This window comes from Callithrix jacchus, chromosome 8 (genome assembly GCF_049354715.1).
Source record: "Callithrix jacchus isolate 240 chromosome 8, calJac240_pri, whole genome shotgun sequence".
NCBI classification, from domain to species: Eukaryota; Metazoa; Chordata; class Mammalia; order Primates; family Cebidae; genus Callithrix; species Callithrix jacchus.
Window position 1 is genome coordinate 105,299,280 of NC_133509.1, and position 25,815 is coordinate 105,325,094.

Below are 25,815 nucleotides of genomic sequence, written 5' to 3' on the forward strand. Positions count from 1 at the left end.
CGATATGAGGTATTACAAAGAAATTGAAGACTCTTATCAGATTGTGATCATTTTTCCTTCCCTAATAGAAGAAAATTACTGCTTGACTCTACTGTGAGAATTGGGATCTAGGTCTACTGTCCTCATTAGAAATCAGAATGAAATACCAAAATGATGCCCTAGTGGCTACTGCAAAAGGAATATGTGGGTAGTTGGAGAGTGGAATGCACGACTCTCTTTAGGAGTAGTATTCACATTTTTTATTTCAAGGTGTAAAATATATGTGGCCAGCATTGTTACTTTTTTTTTTCTTTTTCTTTTTTACTTTTTGTAAGTGATACTGCTGAAACATTGTTACTTTCATCTGCAGATGGAATAGCTGAGAAGTATAAAAACCTGTACTTGACCTTTTATCAAGATTATCTGTCATCAAATTACCCATATCCAAATTTCCATGGGCTTGGAATTTCCTTTCCACTTTATAGTGGCATGTATTAGGAAGTCCAGTTTATAACATTTTTATTTTAAAAAAAAAAAAAAAAAAGGAAAAAAGAATCAGCATAGTCAAGTTCTCTTAGTCTTAAGGCTTTCTGGATTTCTCCCTTGGAGGAGGTCAGGATCTTCCCAAGGCCTGGGTCCTCGAATATTCTTCCATTCATCAAAAGTGGAGTCTTTTATTTTCTATAGAACCACAAAAAATTAAAGTATAAATATTAGTTTAAGAGCCCTGTGGTTTTGATTAGGACACAACTTACTGAATGAATAAATGAGCAGAAAGTATCCAATAGGTCCTCAATTACAATTGTAGCAAATAATCAACTACAATCATAATCACTGATGAAATGTCATCATAAGATTTAGAACTTTTCTTGTTTGTTATTGATGTTAATGCCTATCTTACCCCACTTTAACCATAAAACTATTGAAATAGAGAAAGAGTCTACAGGCCTTATTTTTGAAAGCACAAGGAAAAGGACAAAGCTGGGAAAACAAAAGTACAAATCTAAAGGCTGATCCAGCACAACAGTGCCTGAAAGGGTTATCAAGGAGAATGGTAGAAAACGAGAAGAAAAGAACAAAGGTGGAGACCCTAAAGTCTTCTCAAAAAAGAAAAGAGACCAAGATAATTTGTCTTATGCCTGGGCTTAAGAATGAAAAGACTTTTCCTACAGCTACCATACGTAAAACACTTTTGGGCAAGTGAAACTAGTTGCAACTACATTATGGATCATCCTACCTTCATTCAGTCTGAAGCACTTCTCAAGCACAAAAATAAAGGTGGAATAAAAGAGGAGAACATAAATGTTTCTCCACGTTTCTCCTACTGACCACCACTCTGACATTAACTTTTATATATCTGCTGTTTTAGTTGTTCTGGAATAATGGAGTAAGACAGAAAAAAAAAAGGCTGAGAAAACACAGGATAACTTATAGCCAGAGACAGGGAAAATGGCATAAATTTACCTTGACACTTGGATAGTAAGCATTACTCTCTTAACTAACTAGCTATATAATCTTTGGAAAGTTATTTAAGCCACCTGAGCATTACCTGTCTCATTAAGTAACAATGAAAAGGTTGGACCAAATAGTCCACATGGTTTCTTCAGCTCTCAAATCTATAGGTCTCAGAAGAACTAGAAGGAAAATCTACTCCCAGACAAACTCTCCATAGGATCACTACAGGTATAGCTCTTGTATAATTACAAGGAGCAAGTTTTAATCAATGGGAAAGTAGTGAATGAAAAATACTGTTCATTTATAGTTTTACCAGGAATCTGTATTTAATATATAAATGAAGGAACAAAATTCAACTAGTTTAGCATACAAGAAGAATTTAAAGTATTTTCAAATATAGTTATGAAATGATCTAGTTATTTAAAGGTTTTAATGAAGAATAATGGCCAATATCCAGATAACGTAAGATATATATGCTTAACAGAATTTAAGATAATTCTGAAAAAACAAGTTCATGTAAAAGTGGTCTAGTCTGGAGAGTCCTAGTAGAATTCTACAAAACATGCACAGTGGCTAAAGAACGGGCTGTGTAAATGTGCTCGGAAAAACCATGCAAGACTTAATACTTCACAGCCAACCGGAATAGGCCTGAGTGTAGAACAGCGTCAAGAAATGTTAAGAAAAAGCAGTGTCAAGAATATGGAGTTTTCAGGCCTGCCAGAGTGGAGACCTCTCTTTTAACACTTTGTTGCTACCTTGACATCCACCTACGACACCAAAAAGGCTGTTCTTTGGGAGGAAAAATTATGCCTGAGAATAAGACTTTTTCTTTTTTTTTTCAGACGGAGTTTTGCTCTTGTTGCCCAGGCTGGAGTGCAATGGTGTGATCTCAGCTTACTGTAACCTCTGCCTCCCAGGTTCAAGCAATTCTCCGGCCTCAGCCTCCTGAGTAGCTGGGATTATAGGTGTCCACCACTATGCCCAGCTAATTTTTGTATTTTTAGTAGAGATGGGGGTTTTGCCATGTTGGCCAGGCTGGTCTTGAACTCCTGACCTCAGATGATCCACCAGCCTCGGACTCCCAAAGTGTTGGGATTACAGGGGTGAGCCACTGCGCCCTGCCTGAGAATAAGGCTTGCTTTACACTCACCCCAACAAAGCTTAAAGCCAAGCCTTGACAAGATTCTCTGGAGAGACAGTTTGGAAATTGAATCCCAAAAGGGAGAAGGGCCAAGGAAAGATAGTAGCCTTTCAACAGATACTTCCCTACAAATTAGCACAAAACAAAGTTCAAGGTGACTAGCCAACAATTAAATTGTCTGGTAAAATAAAAATCAATATTCTTCAGAATTTTCTTCAGTGTATTATCCCCAATGACTACCTTTCAATACAAAATGACCAGACATTCAAAGAAACAGGAAAATATAATCCAGTAAAAAAAATTCTAAGAGATGAAGAACATCCTCCCTCATCACATCCCATAATACAGTGTGCCATTTTGATTTTTGCTAATCAGATAGATGAAAAATGATACCTCATTACACTTTGACATTCCTATTATGATAAATTGAGCATCTCTTCATATGTTTAAGAATGATACTTATTTCCTTTTGTCCAACAGTTTTACATGCTATGGTTTCCCATGTTCTTACTGAACAAATGAATTGCTGAACTTTTTCACATTGATTTGGAGATGGTCTTCATATTTAAGTAAATTAATGTGCTATGATAAAATTAAATTATATTTTTGAATTTGTATGTATGAACCCGATAATCTTTACTTTAGAGCTTTTGGGTTTTATGTCACATTTAAATAGGCTTTTTTGACTTAAGACAACAAATAAAATTCTCCATTTATTTTCTCCTAGTACTTTAGACATTTTGTTTTTTTACTTTTAAATTCTTGATCCATCTGGAATTTATTTATTTTTAGTATATTAAGTATGGATCCATCTATTTTCTTTTCAAATGGTTATATAGTTTATCAAATACCATATATTCAAGATAATTTTTTTCTGTACTACTACTTTTATTTTAAGGCAGATAAAACCAGCAACTGATTATAAGACAGAGACTATATTAACATACCATACCTCATATTCTGATTCTAAAGTTATTTTATTCGCTCTCAGTCTTTTTTCGAACTCAGGATCAAGCTGTAGAAAAGGGGAGAAAAAAGTCATAAGTTATCTAAGTCCATTGGACTCAATTTTCAACTTAGTATGGCCAAATATAAACACACGGCAAAATCTCTGCCATCTACTCTGATCACATAATGATAACTAATGTACTACTACCACTATTACTCAACTATCAAGATTACTTGTTATGTGACAGGCATTTTGACTTCTATTGCCTTGTTTCATCCTCACAAAATCCATGACATACGTATTATTTTTTATCAGTATTATCGTAAGTAAGGAATATGGGAAACGGGGTTTGAATAACATATCAAAGAGGCAGAGCTTGGCATTGAGCATTGGTTCTCTGCCTCCAGAGTTCACAGTATTAACCACCGACCTAAATTACATTATGTAGAAATAACATAAAAAATACTAATATAATGCTGCACTTTAAAACAAAAAGGAATATCTTCCATGGGCCAGAAGTAGACATCTTAAAAAAAAAAAAAATACATAGAGGTAGATAGGCACTAATGCTTTATTACCTGTATAAAAAGCTTTTCTGACAAAGTACCACATGTTCTGACTCATAAGTGGGTGCTGAACAATGAGAACACAAGGACACAGGGAGGGGAACATCACACACTGGGGCCTGTTGGGGGGTGGGAGAACTAAGAGAGGGATTGCAGGGGGTGGGGGGATTGGGAAAGGATAACATTAGGAGAAATACCTAATGTAGGTGACAGGGGGATGGATGCAGCAAACTGCCATGGCATTTGTATACCTACGTAAAAATCCTGCACAATCTGCACACCCCAGAACTTGACGTATAATAAATAAATAAATAAATAAATAAAAAACACAAATACAAAAACTTTTTTAAGAAGTTTTTCTGTATGTGGCAAAGCATCACGAAAGAAGAGTGTGATGACTGAAATTAATAAACAACAACTACAAAAAAGCAAAGATCAAATAAGTAAAATAGAAGCATAACCAGAGGATTCCACTGGAATAATGCATAAAGAGATAAAGATGAGATGAATGATAAAAAGTATATCACAAAAGCTTGATCTAAAAGTTCTGACACATAGCTAGTAGGATTTCCAGAATTAGAAAATAAAGGAGGGAGGGAAATAATTAAAGAAAAATAGAAAAGAATTACTCACTACATACAATGAGTCCTCAGACTGAAAGAAAATGGTAAGAAGTAAGCACAACAAAACAAAAATATTTTTAATCAAAGTGAAACTGATTAAGAGAAAAAAGAGAAGTCACAAATAAAGAGTATTCAGATGAAAAGGTCAACAGCACAAATTCTTTAGGCAATAAAGAGATAATATATTAATAACTTTATGCCATTAATTCAAAAACTAGATAAAATAGACAGATTCATAGAAAAATACAACTTTCCAAAACTGACAAAGGAAGAACAGACAACTTGAATAGTTTTACAATCTATAAAGAGTTAAATCTGTAACTAATAACCTCACACAAAGAAAACTCCAGGGTCAGATGGCTTTACCAGTGAATTCTCCTAAGGAAAAAATAATGCCAATGTAACAAATACTCTGTATGAGTTATGTGGCAAGCATAACCCTGATATCAAATTTCAAAAGAAAAATAACAGGCCAGTTTCATATATGAACACAAATGCAGAATTATTAAAAATAGTGCAAAAAGAATTCAGCAACATACCAAAAAGATAGCATACCATGATCAAGTTGAATTTATTCCAAAAATGCAAAGTTAACTTGGAAATCACAATGTAATTTGCAAACAAACGAATGCAACAGAACAGAGAATCCTGAAGCAGATTTAAAAAATTATATAAACACTTGATTTATGACAAATTAGGCACAGAAGAACAGTAAGGAAAATAATGCTATTGTCAGTATATGATGCTTGCACAATTTCTTATCTAATAATAGATTAGAAAATATATTCCTCATACCGTATACATACAAAAAAAGGAAAGAAAAAAAATTAATCCTAGACAGAATGCAGACCCAAATATAAAAGGCAAAATCAAAACTTTCAGCAATTCACATAGAAAAATGTTTCTACTTTGGAGTAGGGAAAATGTTTCTTAAAAGAAAAAGTAATCATAAAGTAAAAGAGGAATAAAATATACTGTATTAAACTTTTTTTTTTTTTTTAGACAAAGTCTCACTCTGTCACCAGCCTGGAGTGCAGTGGTGTGATCTCAGCTCACTGCAACCTCTGCTTCCCAGGTTCAAGTGATTCTCCTGTCTCGGCCTCCCAAGTAGCTGGGACTACAGGTGGGTGCTACCATGCCTGGCCAACTTTAATAAATATAAGAAAAATTTGTTCATCAAAAGATACCATTAAGAAAGTAAAGACTAAAAGGTTTATAATCTGGAATGCATTTAAAAAAAACTCCTAAAAAATAGTAGGAAAAAAACCAACAATCCAGTAGAAAAAACAAGCAAGAGGCTTCAATAGACACATTACAAAAATGAATATACAAAATAGAATATAAAAATGGCCAATAGACATATCATAAGTGATTAACTTCATCAGTTATCATGGAAAATTTAAATTCATCTCATAATTAGATAGCAATTCATAACACACCCACCAAAATAATTTTTAAAAACAAAACAAAATGAAACTGACAATATGAAATATTTGGAACCTTAACAATAAATTGCTGGTTAACAGTATAGATGGATACAGTCATTCTGAAAAACAGTTTAGAATTATCAAATAAAACTAAGTATGATTCAACATCCTATAATCTAACAATTCCTGTTTTGTACATGTACAAGAGAAAAACATACAAGAATGGAATGTTCAGGATGTCACCAAGATGGCAGAATAGAAGGTAACCTGCTCAAACACCCTCATAGCAACAGGAATCCTGCAGTAAAAAGTTTCACTGCAGGAGCCTCAGAATTCAGGTGGGAGGCTGTCAAACCCTGATGGAGCCAAAGACCTGGAAAGGTCGTTTTGAATGCATTCACACCTAGGTGGATGATCCACTGAGCTTGCTTCTAAGTTCAAGCCTGAAAAGATCCCAGTCCTTCAAGGGGCTTGGCTACAGCCCCATTTGGCCTTCAGTCTACAACCAAAACCAGCTGCCAAGAGATCCAGAAGGAACTGCACATGCTAGTGACTTAGCAGAAAGGCTTGTCTGCCTGCTGATACTGGTCTTGACAGTGAACCTGAAAGTGGCCCTGTGGCTCTGCTCCAGCCTTCAGCTTGGAGGTCTCAGCTCAGAGCTGTTCACACAAAGGGAGATTCAACCATATCTGGCAGCCCAAGAGTACAGGTCTCCCCAGTGCGCTTACCAACCTCCTGTCACAGCAGATCCCGAGGGGGCCCAGCCTCAGCTGCAGCCCCTCTTGCTGTAGTTGAGAAACAATCCTGTCTGTGCAGAATCCTCCAGGGAGAGAAGTGCCCCTCTTGAGCCAACAAGATCTAGCTCTCTAGCCTCCAGGCCACAGCAGATCCCAAGGGGGCCCAGTCTGAGCTCCAGCCTCTCCCATCATAGTTGGGGAACTAACCTATCTGTATAGGGACCTGCTGAGAGATGCACACCCACCTGAGCCAATGCCTGAGGCAGCTCAGTCTCAGCTTCAGCCCCTCCTGTGGAAGTTGAGGAACTACCCCAATGATGCAGTGACCTGCCAAGTGACACATGCTCATCCAAGACAAAGAGAGCGGCTCATCAGCCTCCCACAGCAGACCCAAAAGGTGTCCAGTCTCAACTCTAGCTCCTTTTGCTACAGTCAAGAACCCATCCTGCCTCTGTAGAGACCTGTTGGGAGGCATGCTTGTCTGGGGCACTGAGACAGTCTTCTGGACTCAAGTACCTGGTCAGCATTCCTACACAGCCCCAGTACCTACCTTGAATCTTCCACAGATCCATTGGGACCAAAAAGCCACGTCAACCTTGGAGCCCTCACAAGACTCATAGCAAGCCTCGGCTTTGAGTACTTTCTAATGCTGAGGCAGCTCAAGTGGTCACAGGCTCAGGGAAGACAACAGTCATTGTGCTTAGAATCCCTGGAACATCCTCTGAAGAAGGACAGGCACAAACAAAAGCAGACTGCACAGACTAAGATAAATACAGAGGCTCTCAATGCACACACACTGTCACATTTCCTCAAGTATCCGAAACATTCAGGAAAATATGGCATCATCAAAAGGATAAAATAAGGCACTGGAGACCAACCTAAAATGATGCAGATGTGTAATCTTTCAGAAAAAGAACTGAAAATAGCTGTTTCAAGGAAGTGTAATAAACTTCAAGAAAACATAGAGAACCACTTAGAAATTTATCAGAGAAACTGAACAGAGAGATTGAAATAATTTTTTAAAAATCAAACAAATCCTAGAGCTGAAAAATACAATGAATGAAACAAAAAATGCACTGCAAAAACATCAACAGAAAAATTCAGGAAACAGATGAAATGATCAATGAGCTTAAAGAGGAAATATTTGAAGATACACAGTAAGAGGAGAAAAAAGGAAAAAGAATGAAAGTAATAAACAGCTTCCAGGATCTACAGAACAACATAAAAAGAACAAACATTCAGATTATTGTAGTTAAAGTGGGAACTAAGAAAAAGGAACAGAAAGCTTATTCAAAGAAGTAATAACAGAAAACTCTCTAAACCTGAATATATAAATATCTGGGTAAAGCAAGGTAAAACGTCACCAATCAGATTCAACCCAAATAATACCCCAAAAACATATTATAATCAAACTCTCAAAGACAAAAGTCAAAGATAAGATGCTAAAAGCAACAAGAGAAGTGAAGCAAATGATATAAGGGACATCCATATGCTTACTTGGCAGCAGACTTCTTAGCAGAAACTTTATAGGCCAGAAGATATTAAGAGTCCTGAGGAAATATATTTAGAGTACTGAGGAAAACAATTAAAATACTGTAATAACCAAAAATACTGTACCAGCAAAGTTATCCTTCAGAAATGGAGAGATGAAAGACTGCCAAACAAAAGCAGAGGGAATTTATTGCTACTAGACCTGTCCCAAAAGAAAGGCTAAAGAGAATTCTTCAAACTAAAAGATTAGAACACTGCATGATATACTAATACTACAATCATGATGTTTAAACCACTTTTATCTTTAGTAAGAAGACAAAACTATTAAAAATAATAATCGCAAAAATTTGCTAAGAGATTGGCAATATAAAAATGTAAATAGTGGCCAGGTGCAGTGGTTCACATTGGTAATCCCAGCACCCTGGGAGGCCGAGGCGAGTTTATCACTTGAGGTCAGGAGTTTGAGACCAGCCTGGCCAACATGGTAAAACCCCATCTCTAATAAAATTATAAAAATTAGCTGGATATGGTGCTGTGTACTTGTAGTCCCAGCTACTCGGGAGTCTGAGGCAGGAGAATTGCTTGAACCCGGGTGGTGGAGGTTGCAGTTCTGAGATTGCACCACTGCACTCCAGCCAGAGTGACAGCAAGACTCCGTCTCAAAAAAAAAAAAAAAGTAAATTGTGACATTAAAAATTCAAAATGTAGGGAAAAGAGAGTTAATGGGTATAGGTTTTTATTTTGGTTTTTCCTTTTTCTTTGATCAAAGTTAAGTTGGCATCCATTTCAAACAAGTTGGTATAACTATAGGATGTTTCTGTAAGACTTATGGTAACTGCAAAGCAAAAATTCATAATACACTAAAAATAAAAAGCAACAAATTAATATATACTAACAGATAAAAATCACTTAATCACATTAAAAGAAATGAAAAAAGGAAGCAAAGAGTTATACAATTAAAAATCAAGCAACAAAATGGCAGTAGTAAGGCCTTATATGAATAACACTGAATGTAAATGGACTACACTCTCCAGTTAAAAAACATACAGTGGCTCGCTAAATTAAAATATAACACACAAGTAAGTATATGCTGCCTATAAGAAATGCACCTCATGTATAAGGATACACATAGACTGAAAGTAAAGGAATAGAAAAAGATAACCCATGGAAATGAAAACCAAAAAAGAACAGAAGTAGCCACATTTATATCAGATAAAATAGACTTTAAGTCAAAAACTAAAAAGAGACAAAGAAGGAAATTATATAATAATAATGAGTCAATTCAGCAAGAAAATATAACAATAGTAAATATATATGCACCCAACACCAGAGCACCAAATATACAAAGCAAATATTAAAAGATCTAAAGGGAGACAGACTGGAGTACAATGGCACGATCACAGCTCACTGCAGCCCTCAAACTCCTGAGCTACATCAATCCTCCCAGATTAGCCTCCAAGCACTTAGTACTTCAGGCATGCACCACCATGCTTGGCTAATTTTTTGCATTTTTTTTAAAGATGAGGTTTTGCCATATTGCCCAGGCTGGTCTTGAACTCCCGGGCTCAAGTGATCCACCCACCTCAGCCTCCCAAAGCGCTGGGATTAACACATGTGAACCACTACGCCTGGCCCCAGAAGATAATTTGAAACTCAGTTTTTTCTAAATCAGGTACCTAAAAGCTAAGGTGAATATTTTTGGTGCCATTTTTCGGTTTAGCATTGATACACTATAGAAAGTCACTTTAGTCAGTTTCACAGAACAGTCAAGAGAACAACATAATAATGCATGTTCTTATTGGTATAGTATGCACAAGCTAATTCAGCAGCTCTATTTTAGATTGAGATATTCTGGGGAGATGAGTAAACTTATGATTGATTTATAAGTGCTTGCGTGCCTCATCTTGGACCTGTGAGATTCAGTCTTCATATCTGTTTTCACATCCCTGTCTCCACCATGCCCAATCTCAATTTCTTGTTTGTGTATGATGCAATATGCTCTGTTTTTGTTATTTAACTCCTTAATCCAGTTGTATGTGTCCTTCCATATGTCACTAAAATAACAGAGTCATTTAGCTTTCTTTTTCAGTGATGTCTGAATCATACTGGCACTGGTATTATAATTGTTCTCATTTTCATTATCTAATCTTAGAAAACATGTTGACAATATTTATAATGTTAAAAATTAAACACCATCTGGTACAAAGCACAACATGTAGGCAAAGTCAAAGACTTACTGCTCACAACTGTAATGTACTTATATTGCACACTTAAATCACATCACTTGGTGTGATACAGCAATGTATGATCCATTATTGTGAATCCTTGGTTGTTAGTATCAGCAATCATGAGAAAAAAAAACCCCCAGCAACAGCCACTAGGAACAGCAGATAAACTACGCCATATCTTTTTCTAAAAATTGAAAGGTGTTGCTTCCAGCTCTTACTTTTTTAGGCCACCTTATGGATCCTGTACTTTCCTCTGAACTTTGCACATCCATACTGAAAGGCAAGATGTTTTCTTTCCTGGGATGGCAAACTTTCAGTACAAAAATCAGGACAGGATCAGGCAAACAATGATGGTTGGCCACCACAAATTCATACTGTCTCTTCTACATCCTTTTCCAAACTTCTCAACTGAACCCATCCTCTTTTGATCCAACTTCTTTAGACCACAGTCTCAATCCCCTTGGCCTCGGCAATTTGCCCTCCTGATGACCCTAACCTCAATCTCTTAACCCATTCAACCACTATCAGCCTCAACCAATCTTATCCTTTCAATCCTCAAGGACAAAACTTAACCTCTTAACTTCTCTCAACATTACTTCATCCTCTCTGCCTAACTGGAATTCAACCTCACCCAAACACTGACTTTTGATAACCTAAGTTTGACTTTTCAACATCAACCAACCTCAACCTCTAAATCTCACAGGCCTTGTCTTCTGATCCTTCTCACCTCAACCATGTCCTCTCATCTTCTTCCTATAGACCTTAATCATCCTCATTCTTTTAACCTCATTCCCTTGACTTCAACTGATCTTGTGCTCTCAACTTCAATCAGCCTCATTCTCTTGACCTTACCTAACCTTGTTCCATTTACTGTGACTCCATTTCCTAAACCTCACCTAGTACCTCCACCTCCCCTGTTCTCCTTAACTGGGTGATATAGTTTGGCTGTGCCACTCAAATCTCATCTTGAATTGTAGTTCCAATAATCCCCATGTGTCATGGGAAGGATCCAGTGGGAAGTAATTGAATTGTGGGGGCAATTTCCCCCAAGCTGGTCTTGTGATAATAAGTTCTCATGAGATGTTATGGTTTTATAAGGGACTTTCCCCTTCATTAAGCTCTCGTTTCTCTCTCCTGACACCATGTGAAGGTCATCTTGGCTTCCCCTTCTGCCATGATTGTAAGTTTCCTGAGGCCTCCCCAGCCCTGTCAAACTGTGAGTCAATTAAATCTCTTTTCTCTATAAATTACCCAGTCTTGAGTAGGTCTTTATTAGCAGCATGAAAACAAACTAATACATTGGGTTATTAGTACCACCATTTACCCAGTCTTCAAAACCAAAACCTTGAGTCACCCTAGATTTATTCATATTTTTGTATTACATACACTAGTCATCAAATACTATCAGTTTGCTGCTAAAATTATTGCTGAAACTCATTCATTTCTCTTTATCATGGCAAATATTTTACTTCCAGTTCCATCATTGTTCATCTATGTTACTGCCCCAGAATCCTAACAAGTCTCTTTACTTCCAACCTAAGCAACATTTTCTCTTCTATCTTCCTCCCCCAATACCCATCCCCCTGTACTCCACTGCCAAAGAGCTTTTTCTAAAATGAAACACTAACCAGATGCCCAATACTCCCTCTACCTTATAGAACATAAGTCATTTCTATCATTTAGGTAATTCCTACTCATTCTTAAAGCCTAATTTGAAGGCTAATGCCTTTGGAAAACCTTCTCTGAATCTCCTTTTCCCACTTAAAACTATACACCCCTCCTTGAAGTTCTAGTAAAGGCATTTTCCTGGCATTGTTTTATTACATGTCTGGGTACATTTTTTTTATTAACTGTCTTCCAGCCTCGATTGTAAACTTTATAAGTACTAGTTTCTGAATACTTTACTTGTAGTATCTAACAAATATTAATAGATGACCACTATTCAGTTATTTTTCAAACATATATTTTCTCCCTTCTAAGTATCATACTACCATAATTTTCATCTTAAAGGGAAAGACAAAAACATTCCTTGATAAAGTAATTGGGATGCTAACTGAAAGCTTTTAACACAGTTACATTGAAAGTTGTTAACTGAAAATTAACTAAAATTGTCAATTAACTAAAAATTGTTATATTCCTTCATAGAAACTACACATTCTTTTAAAGTTTAATATTTACCGTAATACCTACTGTCTTTAAAACTGGCTGATGTTGGTTTCTCTAAAACCATAAAATTAACTGAGAAAACTGAACAGGACTTTATACTCTACTTTTCTATCAATATTACTGAGGCCTGCTAATAAAATACATGTATTACTTGGGGAAAAAAACCTACAAATATCAGATCTGTGCCACAAACAAAAGCTATATGCTTCTGAATTAAAAAAAAAAACAGAGTTCTCATGTAACACCTGTCCTGATTTCACAATAACCCTGTAATCACAGAGAGTGAGAATCGTAGCTTTTCCCCTCAGTAGCCATGTGACCTTAGCCAACTTAGCTAAGCTTTCTTTTTTTTCTTCAGTTTTTTTCATGTAAAGACCCACTATAGTTAATGTATAGATCCCCTCAGTTTCCTCACCTGTAAAATGAAGACAATAGTCTATAGACAGTCCCCAACCTGTACTGATTCAACCTATGGTTCTTTTCTTTTACAATGCATTTAATCAGGATATTAAATGCATTTTTTACTTATGATATTTTCAGTTTACAATGAGTTTAGCAGGACATAACCCCATTATAAGTCAAGGATCATCTGTGTGTGTGTGTATGTGTTCGTGTGTATGTATATATGCGTGTGCATGTATAAACTAATATAGTCCTACTACAAAGTAGACACTATAAAAATGTGTCTTTATAGTGAAAAATAGATTTCCTTTCTTTTACTAACAGTTATTAAATATACATATCAATATTCTTTATATAATTACTGATAGGAATATGAAATATAATTAGAGAAATAAAGTAAAATTATTGACCTATGCTTTTTAATCCTTTCTAAATCCTAAAAACAGCTACACCAGATCATATGTTACAGGAGACTGGTAACAATATTGCAAATTTTCTAATGAATAAGAAAGATTACTAGACTGGGTGCGGTGGCTCATGCCTGTAATCCCAGCACTTTGGGAGGCCAAGGTAGGTGGATCATTTGAGGTCAGAAGTTTGACTACCCTGGCCAACATAGCAGAATCCCATCTCTACTAAAAATACAAAAATTAACTGGCGGTGGTGGTGAGCACCTGTAATCCCAGCTACTCAGGAGGCTGAGACAAGAGAACTGCTTGAGCCTGAGAGGCAAAGGTTACAATGAACAGGATCAGCCACTGCACTCCAGTCTGGGTGACAGAGTGAGGCCCAGTGGCAAGAAACAAAAAAAGAAAGATTACTAAATTAGTTATATTTCATGATTCACTTCCATGTGATCATTCATGTTATTTTAAAGAATAAAAAAAAAAAACAAAGAGCCTATCTTAGCATTGAAAAGCAAGACACAGTTAGCCTGCTTAGTCTGCTGAGTCTGATTCTCCTAATCAGAACACAGAGATAGACAGTCACATGTCAAACTCGAATGATAGTTCTTACTTTACTCTTCACAGCATCGTATCGTATTTGAGAAAACTCACGAAGACCAAAAGAACCTCCAACAATCAGCAACTAAAACAAAGAAAGGAAACATTTAAGCAAAATGCAAGAGTAGAATTCAGCCTATCTGTAGATTGCTTACCTAAACAACGACAGAGGCACATTATACAAAAATTTTATAGATTATCTTTCCTGTTGAGTCACCATCTTTTAGAGTAAATACAGTATATATCATCTAGGAAACATTACAGCATATCCTTACCAAATACCAAAATCACCACCCTATACCTGTATTTGACCTTATGATTTAAATGACATCATAACAAGCATTATATTATTTGACTCTTACAACAGACCTATTTTGTTTTTGCTAAGAAAAAAAACAAAAACAAAAAAACAACCATTTAACAAATGAGGAAATAAAAGTGCAACTAAATGACTTGCCCATTGTTAACTCAAATTTTGCCCAAGCTTGTCTTTGTACTTTGAGTGCTATTCGATCTTCCTTAGTAATTAAAGAAATTGAAACCTGATCAACTGCTCAGACCGTATTCAAAGAAGGCAGATGCCTAGCTATAACCAGCCAAGCTATATCTGTACTTTACTTTCCTGTTTTATCTATATTCTATATTCATTGCCCATATTGCAGACTGGAGCTCTCTCAACTTCTCAGTCTGAGTGCTGCCTGATTCATGAATTTTCTTTGTTCAAATAAACTCCATAAGATTATTCTGTTTTTTTTTTTGTCTAAGGTTTTTCTTTCTTTTGATACCATGATTACACAGGGTAAACCAGCAGTAAAACTCGGCCTTTTTTTCCTTCAAGATCAGAATTCTTTCGATATTATGATTTTTCAAAATAAGCCAGTTGGAGTCCTCATACCTTACCAAGTGATAAAGAAATCTCATGAAAGATTGCTGCAGAATATTCTCTATATCACATTGTATTCCCAGGGACAATATAGCTATAGGGATCACAGGTAAAGAAAGTTTTTAAATTCTTACTATATACTGAAATGCTGAAACATCACCTTAAGATATATAAAATCACTTTCATTTTTTGCTGGCACCGCTTTGAGGCACAATATTTTCAAAAGATTTAAACTTCACAATAGAGAATTATAACAACCCATTAAGTTCACTTTGTCTGCTGCCTAGTTAGCTGATTTATCAAGATGGGAATTACAATGGGGAATTGCAGAGCCGGCTGTGTGGGAGACCAGAGTTTTTTATTATTACTCAAATCAGTCTCACCAAGCATTCAGGGATCAGAGTTTTTAAAGATAATTTGGTGGGTAGGGGCTTGGGAAGTAGGGAATGCTGACTGGTCAGGTTGGAGAATAATAGGGGGCGAAGTGAGTTTTTCTTGCTGGTTTCTGTTCCCCAGTGGGATGGCAGAACTGGGTGAGCCTGATTACCTATCTGGGTGATGTCAGCTGATCCATCCAGTGCAGCAGGGTCTGCAAAATATCTCAAGAACTGATGTTAGGTTTTACAATAGGGACGTTATTCCCCAGGAGCAATTTGGGGAGGTTCAGACGCTTAGAGCCAGAGGCAGCAAGACCCCTGAACTGTGATTTCTAACCTTGTAGCTAATTTGTGAGTCCTGCAAAGGCAGACTTATCCTCAGGTAAGAAGAGGGTCTTTTTGGAGAAAGGGCTATTATCAATTTTGTTGCAGAGTCAAACCATGAACTGAATTCCTTCCCAAAGTTAGTTTGGCCCATGCTCAGGAATGAACAAGGACAGCTTTAAGGTTAGAAGCAAGATGGAGTCAGTTAGGTCTGATTTCTTTCACAGCCATAATTTTGCAAAGGCAGTTTCAGTATTGCTACAAAAGTTCATGACCACAAGGAGAAACTCACTCATCTTTACTTATTGTGTGTCAGTCTTATAAAAACAAGCTTAGAACAGACTTCGGATTTCAGAAGACACTTGCAGATTTCCCTGACCTCTCAAAGCAGGGATGAATTGTCAGCTGGGTAACCTCTCACCTCATACTGAAGCAATACAGCAGTTGCAGCTAAGTATGAGAGAACTGGGTTATCATCTCCAAAGCAAAGAAAACGTATTTATAATACTGTCATTGCATTTATAAATGTATTCTCTCACAACAAAAACACACACACAAATGATTTTGTCCAGTTTACAACTAACTGTACATGTTTAGTGGAATAACAATTTTAATTTTTAACATTTTGCTTTTTGTTATCCTATAGTTTTCCCCTAATAAATTAAGAAATGTAATGTGACTACAATTAAAAATGAACAAACAGTAGTTCATCTAATTCATTTGGCTAATTCATTTTTTGTGCTCTTAGGTCAATTTGCTGTCTTTAGTGCTGCAATGTATAACAAAAATTTATGTAGTGAAACTTTTTTAAGACCAAATGCTGCATTTCAAAGTAGCTAACTGAAAACTTCTATAGACCAGACTTCAAATATTTTTGCATCAGCCAATCTGTGGAATTTACACAACTGAGAAAAAGTAGACATACCTGACATTTTGCTGATTTAACAAAAGAAGGAAACAGTATTTTCAAAAGCTTATCCCTTCTACCAAATGACTGAAAAGCAGTTCTTCAAGTGGGAATGAACGGGTAGGGAGCCCTCAGTAGGGTAATATTTTGCCTGAACACAAAGGGAACAGCTTCTGTCTTATTTATGTCTTTCCCCCCAATATAACCACTGTTTCCAACTTACTGGTTGTCCCTCAAAAAACATCCATGTATAAGCACAGACGTTTTAAACATACCACACTCTCCCTTTAATACAAATAGAAGCATAATGTGCACCATGCTTATCATCTTACACACTGCATTAATATGTTATTAATAAACACACACAAAAGTGTATATAAAGCATTAATTTAGAGATAATTGTAACATAAACTACAATGCATTCACTACCCAGTTTAATAAATAGAATACTTACACACATACCCCTTGCAAATAAAATGGTAACCTTCTCTTTATCGTTAACACAACAGCTGGATTTTATTGCATTCACTTCTTTTCTTCTTTACCATCTATATATAATAACTAAATTCTAAAATTTAGTGTTTTCTGTTTTTGAATTTTATTAAAACTATTCTTTGGTGTAACTTTTTAAGAGAGAAATTATGTGTTTTAAAGCATATTGTATATAGCTATAGTTAATTCATTTTCTTTGCCATATAGTATTCCATTGTAAAAACAGAAAACAATTTACTACTCATTCCCTTATTTGATGGATACCTGAATGATTTCTAGTGTCATGTCACAGCCTCAGGTTTTGTTGGTATTCTTAACCTCAAAATTATAAAAGTTTATGTTTCATAGTGTTTTATACCTTTTAATGTTTATTTCTTTAATTGGTAATATAAATATATTTATATAAAAAGGAAGGTAGGGATCAAACTTTATTTTTTTCAGAATGGCTAGATCTTTCAGCTTCAGAATGAGGGATTAAAGCTAATTAGATTTTTGAATGACATGGTAAAGCAGCAATGACAATTTGGGGATCTTTTAAGATTACTGCATACTGAGAAGTGTGGTAAATTTCATGAGATTTTCTTTTCTTTTGAAAAAACTGGCAATATTTATTTAAGAAGTGAAGATGTCATTATTTGACAGTTACATATAATATATAATACTGCTCTGACCTTGCATTTTAAATTTTATATACCTTGGAGATTTTCTTTCTTTTTTTTTTTTTTTTTTTTTTTTTTATACAGATTCTCCTTCTGTCGCCTAGGCTGGAGTGCAGTGGAACCATCTCGGCTCAGTGCAACCTCCACCTCCCAGGTTCAAGCGATTTTCCTGGCTTAGCCTCCAGAGTAGCTGGGATTATAGACACCCACTGCCACACCCAGGTAATTTTTGTATTTTAGTAGAGATGGGGTTTCACCATGTTGGCCAGGCTGGTCTTGAACTCCTGAACTCAAGTGATTTGCCTGCCTTGCCCTCCCAAAGTGCTAGAATTACAGGCATGGGCCATCATACCCGATGGAGATCTTTTTATATTTGTTCATGTCATAAATGTGATATTTTAATAACTACATATATTTTATATAATTCTATATATATATAAACCTAATACATTACATACATTATGTACGTGCATTACTCACACATACATTTTCTCTCTAACACAAATATATTTTTCTTTTCTTTTTTTTTTTTTTTAGATGGAGTCTCGCTCTGTCACCCAGGCTGGAGTGCAGTGGCACAGTCACAACTCACTGCAACCTCTGCCTCCTGGGTTCAAAAGATCCTCCTGCCTCAGCCTCCCAACCACATTTGTTTTTGCACATATATACTGGAGAAAAAATATCCAGTAATGGAATTTCTGGGTAAAATAAATGACATCTTCACTTCTTAAATAAATATTGCCACTTTTTTCAAAAGAAAAAAATCTCATGAAATATCCCATACTTCTCAGTATGCAATAACCTTAAAAGATCCCCAAATTGTCAATGCTAGTTTTACCATGTCATCCAAAAGTCTAATTAGCTTTAATCCCTCATTCTGAAGCTGAAAGGTCTAACCATTTGGAAAAAAATAGTTTGATCCCTACCTTCCTTTTTATATAAATATATTATCAATTAAAGAATTAAATATAAAACATATAAAACATAAACCTTTATAATTTTGAAGGTGAGAATACCAACAGACCTCGAAGTTATGAATTTCGTTTTTTCCCTCATGGCAAGATTTGATCATTAGAAGCTACAAATTTCAAAACCAAGTATATCTGACCACATAGGGTGGGTGTGGTAGCTTATCCCAGCTATGCCTGAGGCTGAGGTTGGAGAATCACTTGAGGCCAGGAGTTTGAGACCAGCCTGAGCAACATAGCAAGAATTACTCTCTTAAAAAAAAAATTAAAACTTCTATGCTGACAAATAAAATAAAACAACATAAATTAAAAAAAGAATCAAATCAGGAAAAGTATCTGTTATAGATAAGCAACTAATACCTGCAATGTCAAATTTAAGAATTATTTGTATAAGCAAAATAACTTTTGTCTTTTAGATTCAATGAAAAGATACAGAGAGGCCATACTAAAAAGACCAACCGTGTGATTAGAGGGCTGGGGCTTTGAGCTATGTGATATCAACCCGACCTCCAAACCTCAAGGGAGAAGAGGAGAGCTGGAAACAGTTCAGTCACATGGCCATTGGTTCAATCACCCATGCCTATATAATGAAACCCCAGTAAAAAATTCTGGACACTGAAACTTGGTTGAACTTCCCGGTTGGTAAACACATCAATGTGCTAGGTGACATGCCCTGATCCCGTAGGGAGAGAACACAGAAGTTCTGCATTCAGGACCCTCCCAGACCTGGACCTATTTTTTTTGGCTGTTCCTAATTTTTATCCTTCATAATAATACTGTAATAATACTGTAATCATAAGTATAGTATTCTCCTGAGTTCTGTGAGTAGTTCTAGTAAATTACTGAACCTGAGGGAGTAGCTTGAACACCCAAATTTGTAACGAGTTCGTCAGATGCACGGTGGCCTGAGAATTCTGGGGTTGTGCCTGTTACATGAAGTTAGGGGAGTTTTGTGCAGGATTGTGCATAGTTAGCGTGTGTGTATGCATGCGTGTGTATAGTGTTTGAACTGCATTGCAACATTAATTGCTTGTTACCATAGAATCCTCACTCCTAACTAAATATCCTCATTTGTCTCCAATCTTCTCTTACCTACTGAAGGACATTGATTCATCAATTCTCTCCTTTCCTGTATCATCAAAATCTGGCTCACCACTGCAGGATTCGGCATAAAAATGCTGTTATTTCTCCTATCTTATTAACAGACTTTCCTAGATACCACTTTCCCAGCAGATACCAACCTCTTTCTTTGTTCCTGTATGCAGGTAAATTTCTCAAATGAGTTGCCTGTACTAGCTGCTCTTCCTACTCTCTCTTAGATCCATTCCAACCACCAATGACATCCATGTTACTAAATCTGGTGGTTACCTTATTTCATCTGATTTCATGAACAAAATTTTGATACAGTAGATCCCATTCTCCTCCTCTTGGCTTATATCTGGTTTTTCTTTTACCTTAGAGTCACTCTTTCTTGTCTCCTTGGTCGTTTCCTCCTGTACACCTCACCTCTCCAGTGTTGGCATACCTCAGAGCACAATGTTTGCTCTTCTTCTCTATTCACTTATTTTGTAATCTCAATCCTATGGCTTTAAAAGCATATGCTGATTACAACATTCCACATAGACACGATCAAGCACGAATCCCAGTAGCACCAGATGAACAAAGTAGACCAGGTTGGTACTGCAAAATCTGGAACTTAACTGCCAGGAAAGGGAGCCCAAAATATTATAGTAGGTTACTACCTACAAGTTAAACATGATGACATCCTGCTAAAGTATAAGACTTAAATAGGATATAATTTCCTAATGTCATATGTAAAATGTTCAAGATACAGTAAAAATTCCATTGTTTTGACAAGAACCAGGAAAATAACTTTCTACAGTTTGGATATTTGACCCTCCTAACCTCATGTGAAATCTGACCCCGAATGTTGGAGGGAGGTCTGGTGGGAGGTGTTTGGGTCATGGGGACAGATCCCTCATGAATGGCTTGGTGCGGTCCTCATGGTAATGAGTGAGTTCTCACTCTATTAGTTCCCTTGAGAGCTGGTTGTCAAAAAGAGCCTGGCACCTCCCTCCCCTCTCTCTTGCCATGCGATCTCTGCACATGCTGGCTCCCTTTTGCCTTTTGCCACAAGTGGAAGCAGCCCGAGACCCACACCAGAAGCAGATGCTGGCGCCGTGCTTCATAGTATGCACAGACTGCAGAACCATGAGCCAAAAGAAAATTCCTTTCTTTATAAATTACCCAGGCTCTGGTATTCCTTTATAACAGCAGTGATCCCCAAACTTTCTGGCACCAGGAACCAGTTTCATGGCAGATATTTTTCCACAGATGGTGGGGTGGGGGTGGGGTAGCAGTTTGGGGATGAAACTGTTGCACCTTAGATCATCAGACATTAGATTCTCATAAGGAGCGTGCAACCTAAATCCCTTGCATGTGCAGTTCACGACAGACTTCGTGCTCCTATGAGAATCTAATGCCACCTCTGATCTGACAGGAGGCGGAGCTCAGGCAGTAATGCTCACTCACCTGCTGCTCACCTCCTGCTGTGCCACCCAGTTCCTAATATGCCACAGACCAGTACCAGTCCGTGGCCCAAAGGTTGGGAACATCTGCTTTCTAGCAACACAAATGGACTAAGACAAACTTGAATTTTAAAAAGGCTATGGAGAGATGCTAACACAGAGATAAACCAGAGATTAGAATTACCTGACAAAGACCTCAAAGGAAACATAAAAATACTCCAAACAACAATAGATTTTCTTGAAACAAATGGAAAATGAGAAAACTTCATGAAAGACATAGAAGATATAAAGAACCAAAACCAAAGGGTCATATCAGTGACATGCTGGTACCTCCAAAAATCCTTTCTCCACAAAAACAATGAGGACGTTTGTAAACAATTTTAGAACTCTGAAAATTAAGCAAATGCTTGCAACAATGTGTGCAGTATTTACCTAAGAAAAATGCCTAAATCTCAGGAAGAACAGTTAGCTTGATGGCATTTTTATTTTGCCACATTCACACCCCTCCACTCAAGCTCTATAACAACCATGAAAACCAACAGCCTGCAAACGATATAAAGTCTGGCACCAACTAGAGAGGGTAGAGGGGTTGGAGCTCTTTAAAATCACATTCTGTGAGAATGACCATCATTTCACCAGTCTGGTAGTTCCTGAAAGATGCTATTCTTAAAGCTGTCTTTAGTTTACCTGACTTCGAGCTCAACTAGTGTGAACAGACTTCTCTTAGAAGGTGTTTGTAAAAAAAAAAAAAAAAATCAGAGGTAATTGTTTAACATGATTGCCTGGTGTGGTATATGGGAATAAGGTGTCTTTACAGGACTCTGAAAACCTCAAATATATTCCTGAGAATTTAGAAAGTCATGGAAATAAGTAGAACTGTGTGCATGCCCAGAGCAATGTATATGCCCAAGAAAAACCTGAGAAGGCCCCTAAATTCTCACTGACGACAAATCTTGAAGCTCTGAGCAAGCGAGAAGTGAAGGCTACATGGAGCTGTAAATTGCAAGGCTGAATGTTGAAAGCATGCCCAAAAATGCAAGCAGTGCCTCTCAACAAAGCTGGCAGATTTGTTGGTTTCAGGTTTTAAAGAAACCTCTGTTCAATAAAAGGAAAAATAGTCCAACTAAAAAATGAGCAAAGGATTTGAACAAACATTTCTCCAAAAAGATATATAAATGACCAATAAACATTTGAAAAGAGGCTCAACAGAGTAAGTTATTAGGGAAATGAAAATCAAAACCACATTGAGAGGCCGAGGCGGGTGCATCACCTGAGGTCAGGAGTTCCAAGACCAGCCTGACCAACATGGAGAAACCCCACCTCCACTAAAAATGCAAAATTATGCAGCCATCAAAAACGATGAGTTCGTGTCCTTTGTAGGGACATGGATGAACCTGGAAACCATCATTCTCAGCAAACTGACACAAAAACAGAAAATCAAACACTGCATGTTCTCACTCATACGCAGGTGTTGAACAATGAGAACACATGGACACAGGGAGGGGAGCATCACACACTGGAGTCTGTTGGGGGGAAATAGGGGAGGGACAGCGGGGTAAGGAGTTGGGGAGAGATAGCATGGGGAGAAATGCCAGATATAGGTGATGGGGAGGAAGGCAGCACATCACACTGCGATGTGTGTACCTATGCAACAATCATGCATGTTCTTCACATGTACCCCAAAACCTAAAATGCAATGAAAAAAAAAAAAGAAAAAAAAAGAAAGTACCAGACTAAGGCATCCTCCAGAAACCAACACAGAGATAAAACCAATGTTTCTCAAGAACACTGGAAACAACCTAATAGCCCAATATTATGTGATGTTTTAAGTAAATTATGGGACCCCCAGATAATAGGAATATTTGCAGCCATTAAAATCTATGGTTTATAAAAATATTTAATAACATGGAAAAATGCTCAAATTGTAACAAAATTAGCCAGCATGGTGGCACATGCCTGTAATCCCAGCTACGTGGGAGGCTGAGGCAGGAGAATTGCTTGAACCCAGGAGGCAAAGGTTGCAGTGAGGCAAGATCACACCATTGCACTCCAGCCTGGGCAACAAGACCAAAACTCTGTCTCAAAAAACAAACAAACAAACAAAAAACACAATGATATCACTTCACACCTTCTAGAAAGGGTAATAACTAAAAAGATGGACAATAACAAGTGTTGGCGAGGAGGCAGAAAAATCGAAAATCATATATTGCTAGTGGGAATGCAAAAGAATGCAGCCACTTCGGAAAACACCTGGCACGTTCTAAAAAGTTAACAGAGTTACCATATGACCTGGCAATTCCACGTCCAGGGATATTTCCTACCCAAGAGAAATGAAAACATACTTTCACACAAAGCATGTAGATAAATGGTCATAGCAGCATTATTCATAATATAAAAACAGAAACAACCCAAATGTTCATCAATTGATAAATAAAATATATCCAAACAATGGAATTATATCTATCAAAAGGAAAGAAATATTGATATATGTTACAGTGTGAGTGAACCTTAAAAACTTTCTAAGTGGAAGAATCCAGTCACTAAAACCCCACATGTTGTATTAGTGTATTAATATGAAATGTGCAGAATAAGCAAATTTACAAGTAGAAGATTAGTGGTTTCCCAGGCCAGAATAAGAGGTAGGGAGAAATGGGAAGTGACTACTATTAGTTATGATGGTTTTTTTGGGGTGACGAAAATGTGCTAAAATTGTAATGATGGCTCCAACTAAGAATGTACTACCATATGAACATTTTAGTATACTAATATAAAATTTGCTAAAAACAACAAACTTAATACTTTTTTTTTGAGAGACAGGGGTCTTGCTATGTTGCCCAGGCTGGTCTAGAACTCCTGACCTCAAGCAATCCTCCTGTCTTGGCTTCTCCTAACGCTGGGATTACAGGTGTGAGCCATCGTGCTCGGCCAGGATACTTTAGATAGGTGAATCTTCCTAAAATCCAGATTTGATGAATCTGGATTTTTAAAAAATGTGTTAAATACCCGTTACCTTTTTAAGGTCACTTCTTTTTAGTCTGCTTAAATGGAAAAGCTGGTAATTTCACCTGTGCCAATATTCATACAAAATAAAAATCTGTTCTGTATTTAAAAGAAAGCAGCTTTTGTTCATATGCTTTAATTGTTTCACTTACTAACACATCAAGACTTGCTGAAGCAAAATAACCTGCCCATGATCAAAAAGCAAATAGAGTCATCTGGATTTCAACTCTGGTTGTCTTAAGCTAGCCTTGGCCTGCATTTTCAAGACATCCTTAGGGAACTCAGTGTGGAATTGGATGCAACCATATAAACACTGAAGCTGTTTTCAATGTGCTTTACAAAGTATAACACTGCAACCATTCTGGCTACGATGTGGCAGGCACCAGACTCAACACTTGATTCACAAGGTCTTATTTAGGTCATCACAACTCTAAGAATTAAGCTAATTCACAAACTAGTAGATGAAACGATACCAGGAATTGGTACGGTTAAATGGAATACATCTAGTCCCAATGATCCACAGTATCGTCAAAACATAGCTAAGGTGGGGGCGAGGAAGCAAGCATAGTAATCATCCAGACTTGGCTTAAACTGTGGTTCTGACTGAATTCTCTGAGCTTCAATTTACTTAACTGTGAATCAAGGGTAGTAACAATGATCGCGTTCATTGGGAAATGAACGCATTGGATGGGAAAGATCCCACGTTCACAAGCGGATAAATCCTAATAAACCCGAGATCCAACCAGGAGCGGGCGACGGCGGCGGGGAGGTGGGGGGTGGGGGTAGGAAAAGACTGGTAGAAGAGCTTTTAGGAAAGCTCTCAGCCTGTCCTTCCTAGCCCGAGTGCCAGCCCTCAACCTCGCATTTTACAGATTCCCTCCCAGGTCCTGATCCTGCTAAAAAGCAGGGTCCCACACCTCCCGGAATTCCTCCTCACTCTATTCACCAACATAGGGACTCCGTAGCGGAGAGTCTTGTTCTTGCGCAAAGCACGTATCACCGCGGGTGCAAACATGACTGAACTTTTCCATCCACTAAGAGCCCCAAGCGGGCCCAGCGCAGACTCCGAAATCTCAGCGGCCCAAGCTCTCACCAAGACGAGCACGACCTGGACTCACTTCCTGTCCTTGGTCGTTTGGTGCTCGGACCTCACGGTTTGGTTTCCGCCAGGCAAAAGCAATCGAGCCATCGTAACAAACTTGTGTGTCCGCCCAGAAATACGGGAGTCAGCGTTCTTGGTTCCGTAACGTTGGCGTGCAATTGGGATTCAGAGATTGTAATCAGTTCAGGACCACCGTCAAATTGATATAGAAACCAGTATTTCCCATGTTCTGGGTCCCGACTAACGTCTTCTTAGAACACTCTCTTAGGCATATAGTAACTCGATAAAATCAGCTAAGGAAAAAAGTATTTCGAAGCTAGTATTCCAGTCTCTGGCAATTTGTGGGATGAGGAATTTACCAGTTTTATGGAGACTTTTAAATCGCTAGAAAGATTAGGTTGAAATGT

General features: G+C 37.2%; 1 protein-coding gene across 5 annotated transcripts; it reads right to left on the reverse strand.

The window, feature by feature from the left end:
* Positions 1-224: 224 nt before the first annotated feature.
* On the reverse strand, positions 225-25,435 carry COX16 (cytochrome c oxidase assembly factor COX16). 5 transcript variants are annotated; one of them, XM_078335271.1, is made up of 4 exons: positions 25,257-25,435; positions 14,182-14,253; positions 3,528-3,590; positions 225-660 (listed from the first exon to the last, which is right to left on the reverse strand). In XM_078335271.1, the coding sequence occupies exons 1-4, from the start codon at positions 25,335-25,337 to the stop codon at positions 544-546; spliced, it is 333 nt and encodes a 110-aa protein (XP_078191397.1). In that variant the 5' UTR covers positions 25,338-25,435; the 3' UTR covers positions 225-543. The 5 variants fall into 5 exon arrangements, with proteins under 5 accessions (XP_078191397.1, XP_009004502.1, XP_078191398.1 ...); XM_009006254.5 differs by having other exon boundaries at positions 25,253-25,435; XM_078335272.1 differs by having other exon boundaries at positions 25,244-25,435.
* Between the last annotated feature and the right edge of the window lie 380 nt (positions 25,436-25,815).

Excerpts from the sequence above, each read along its gene's own strand:
- COX16 (XM_078335271.1), bottom strand. The coding sequence starts at position 25,337 with ATGGAAAAGTTCAGTCATGTTTGCACCCGCGGTGATACGTGCTTTGCG. Across the intron at positions 14,254-25,256 it reads CTCCGCTACGGAGTCCCTAT|TTGCTGATTGTTGGAGGTTC; the intron begins GTTGGTGAATAG and ends TCTTTGTTTTAG. Across the intron at positions 661-3,527 it reads CTTTAGAATCAGAATATGAG|AAAATAAAAGACTCCACTTT; the intron begins GTATGGTATGTT and ends GTGGTTCTATAG.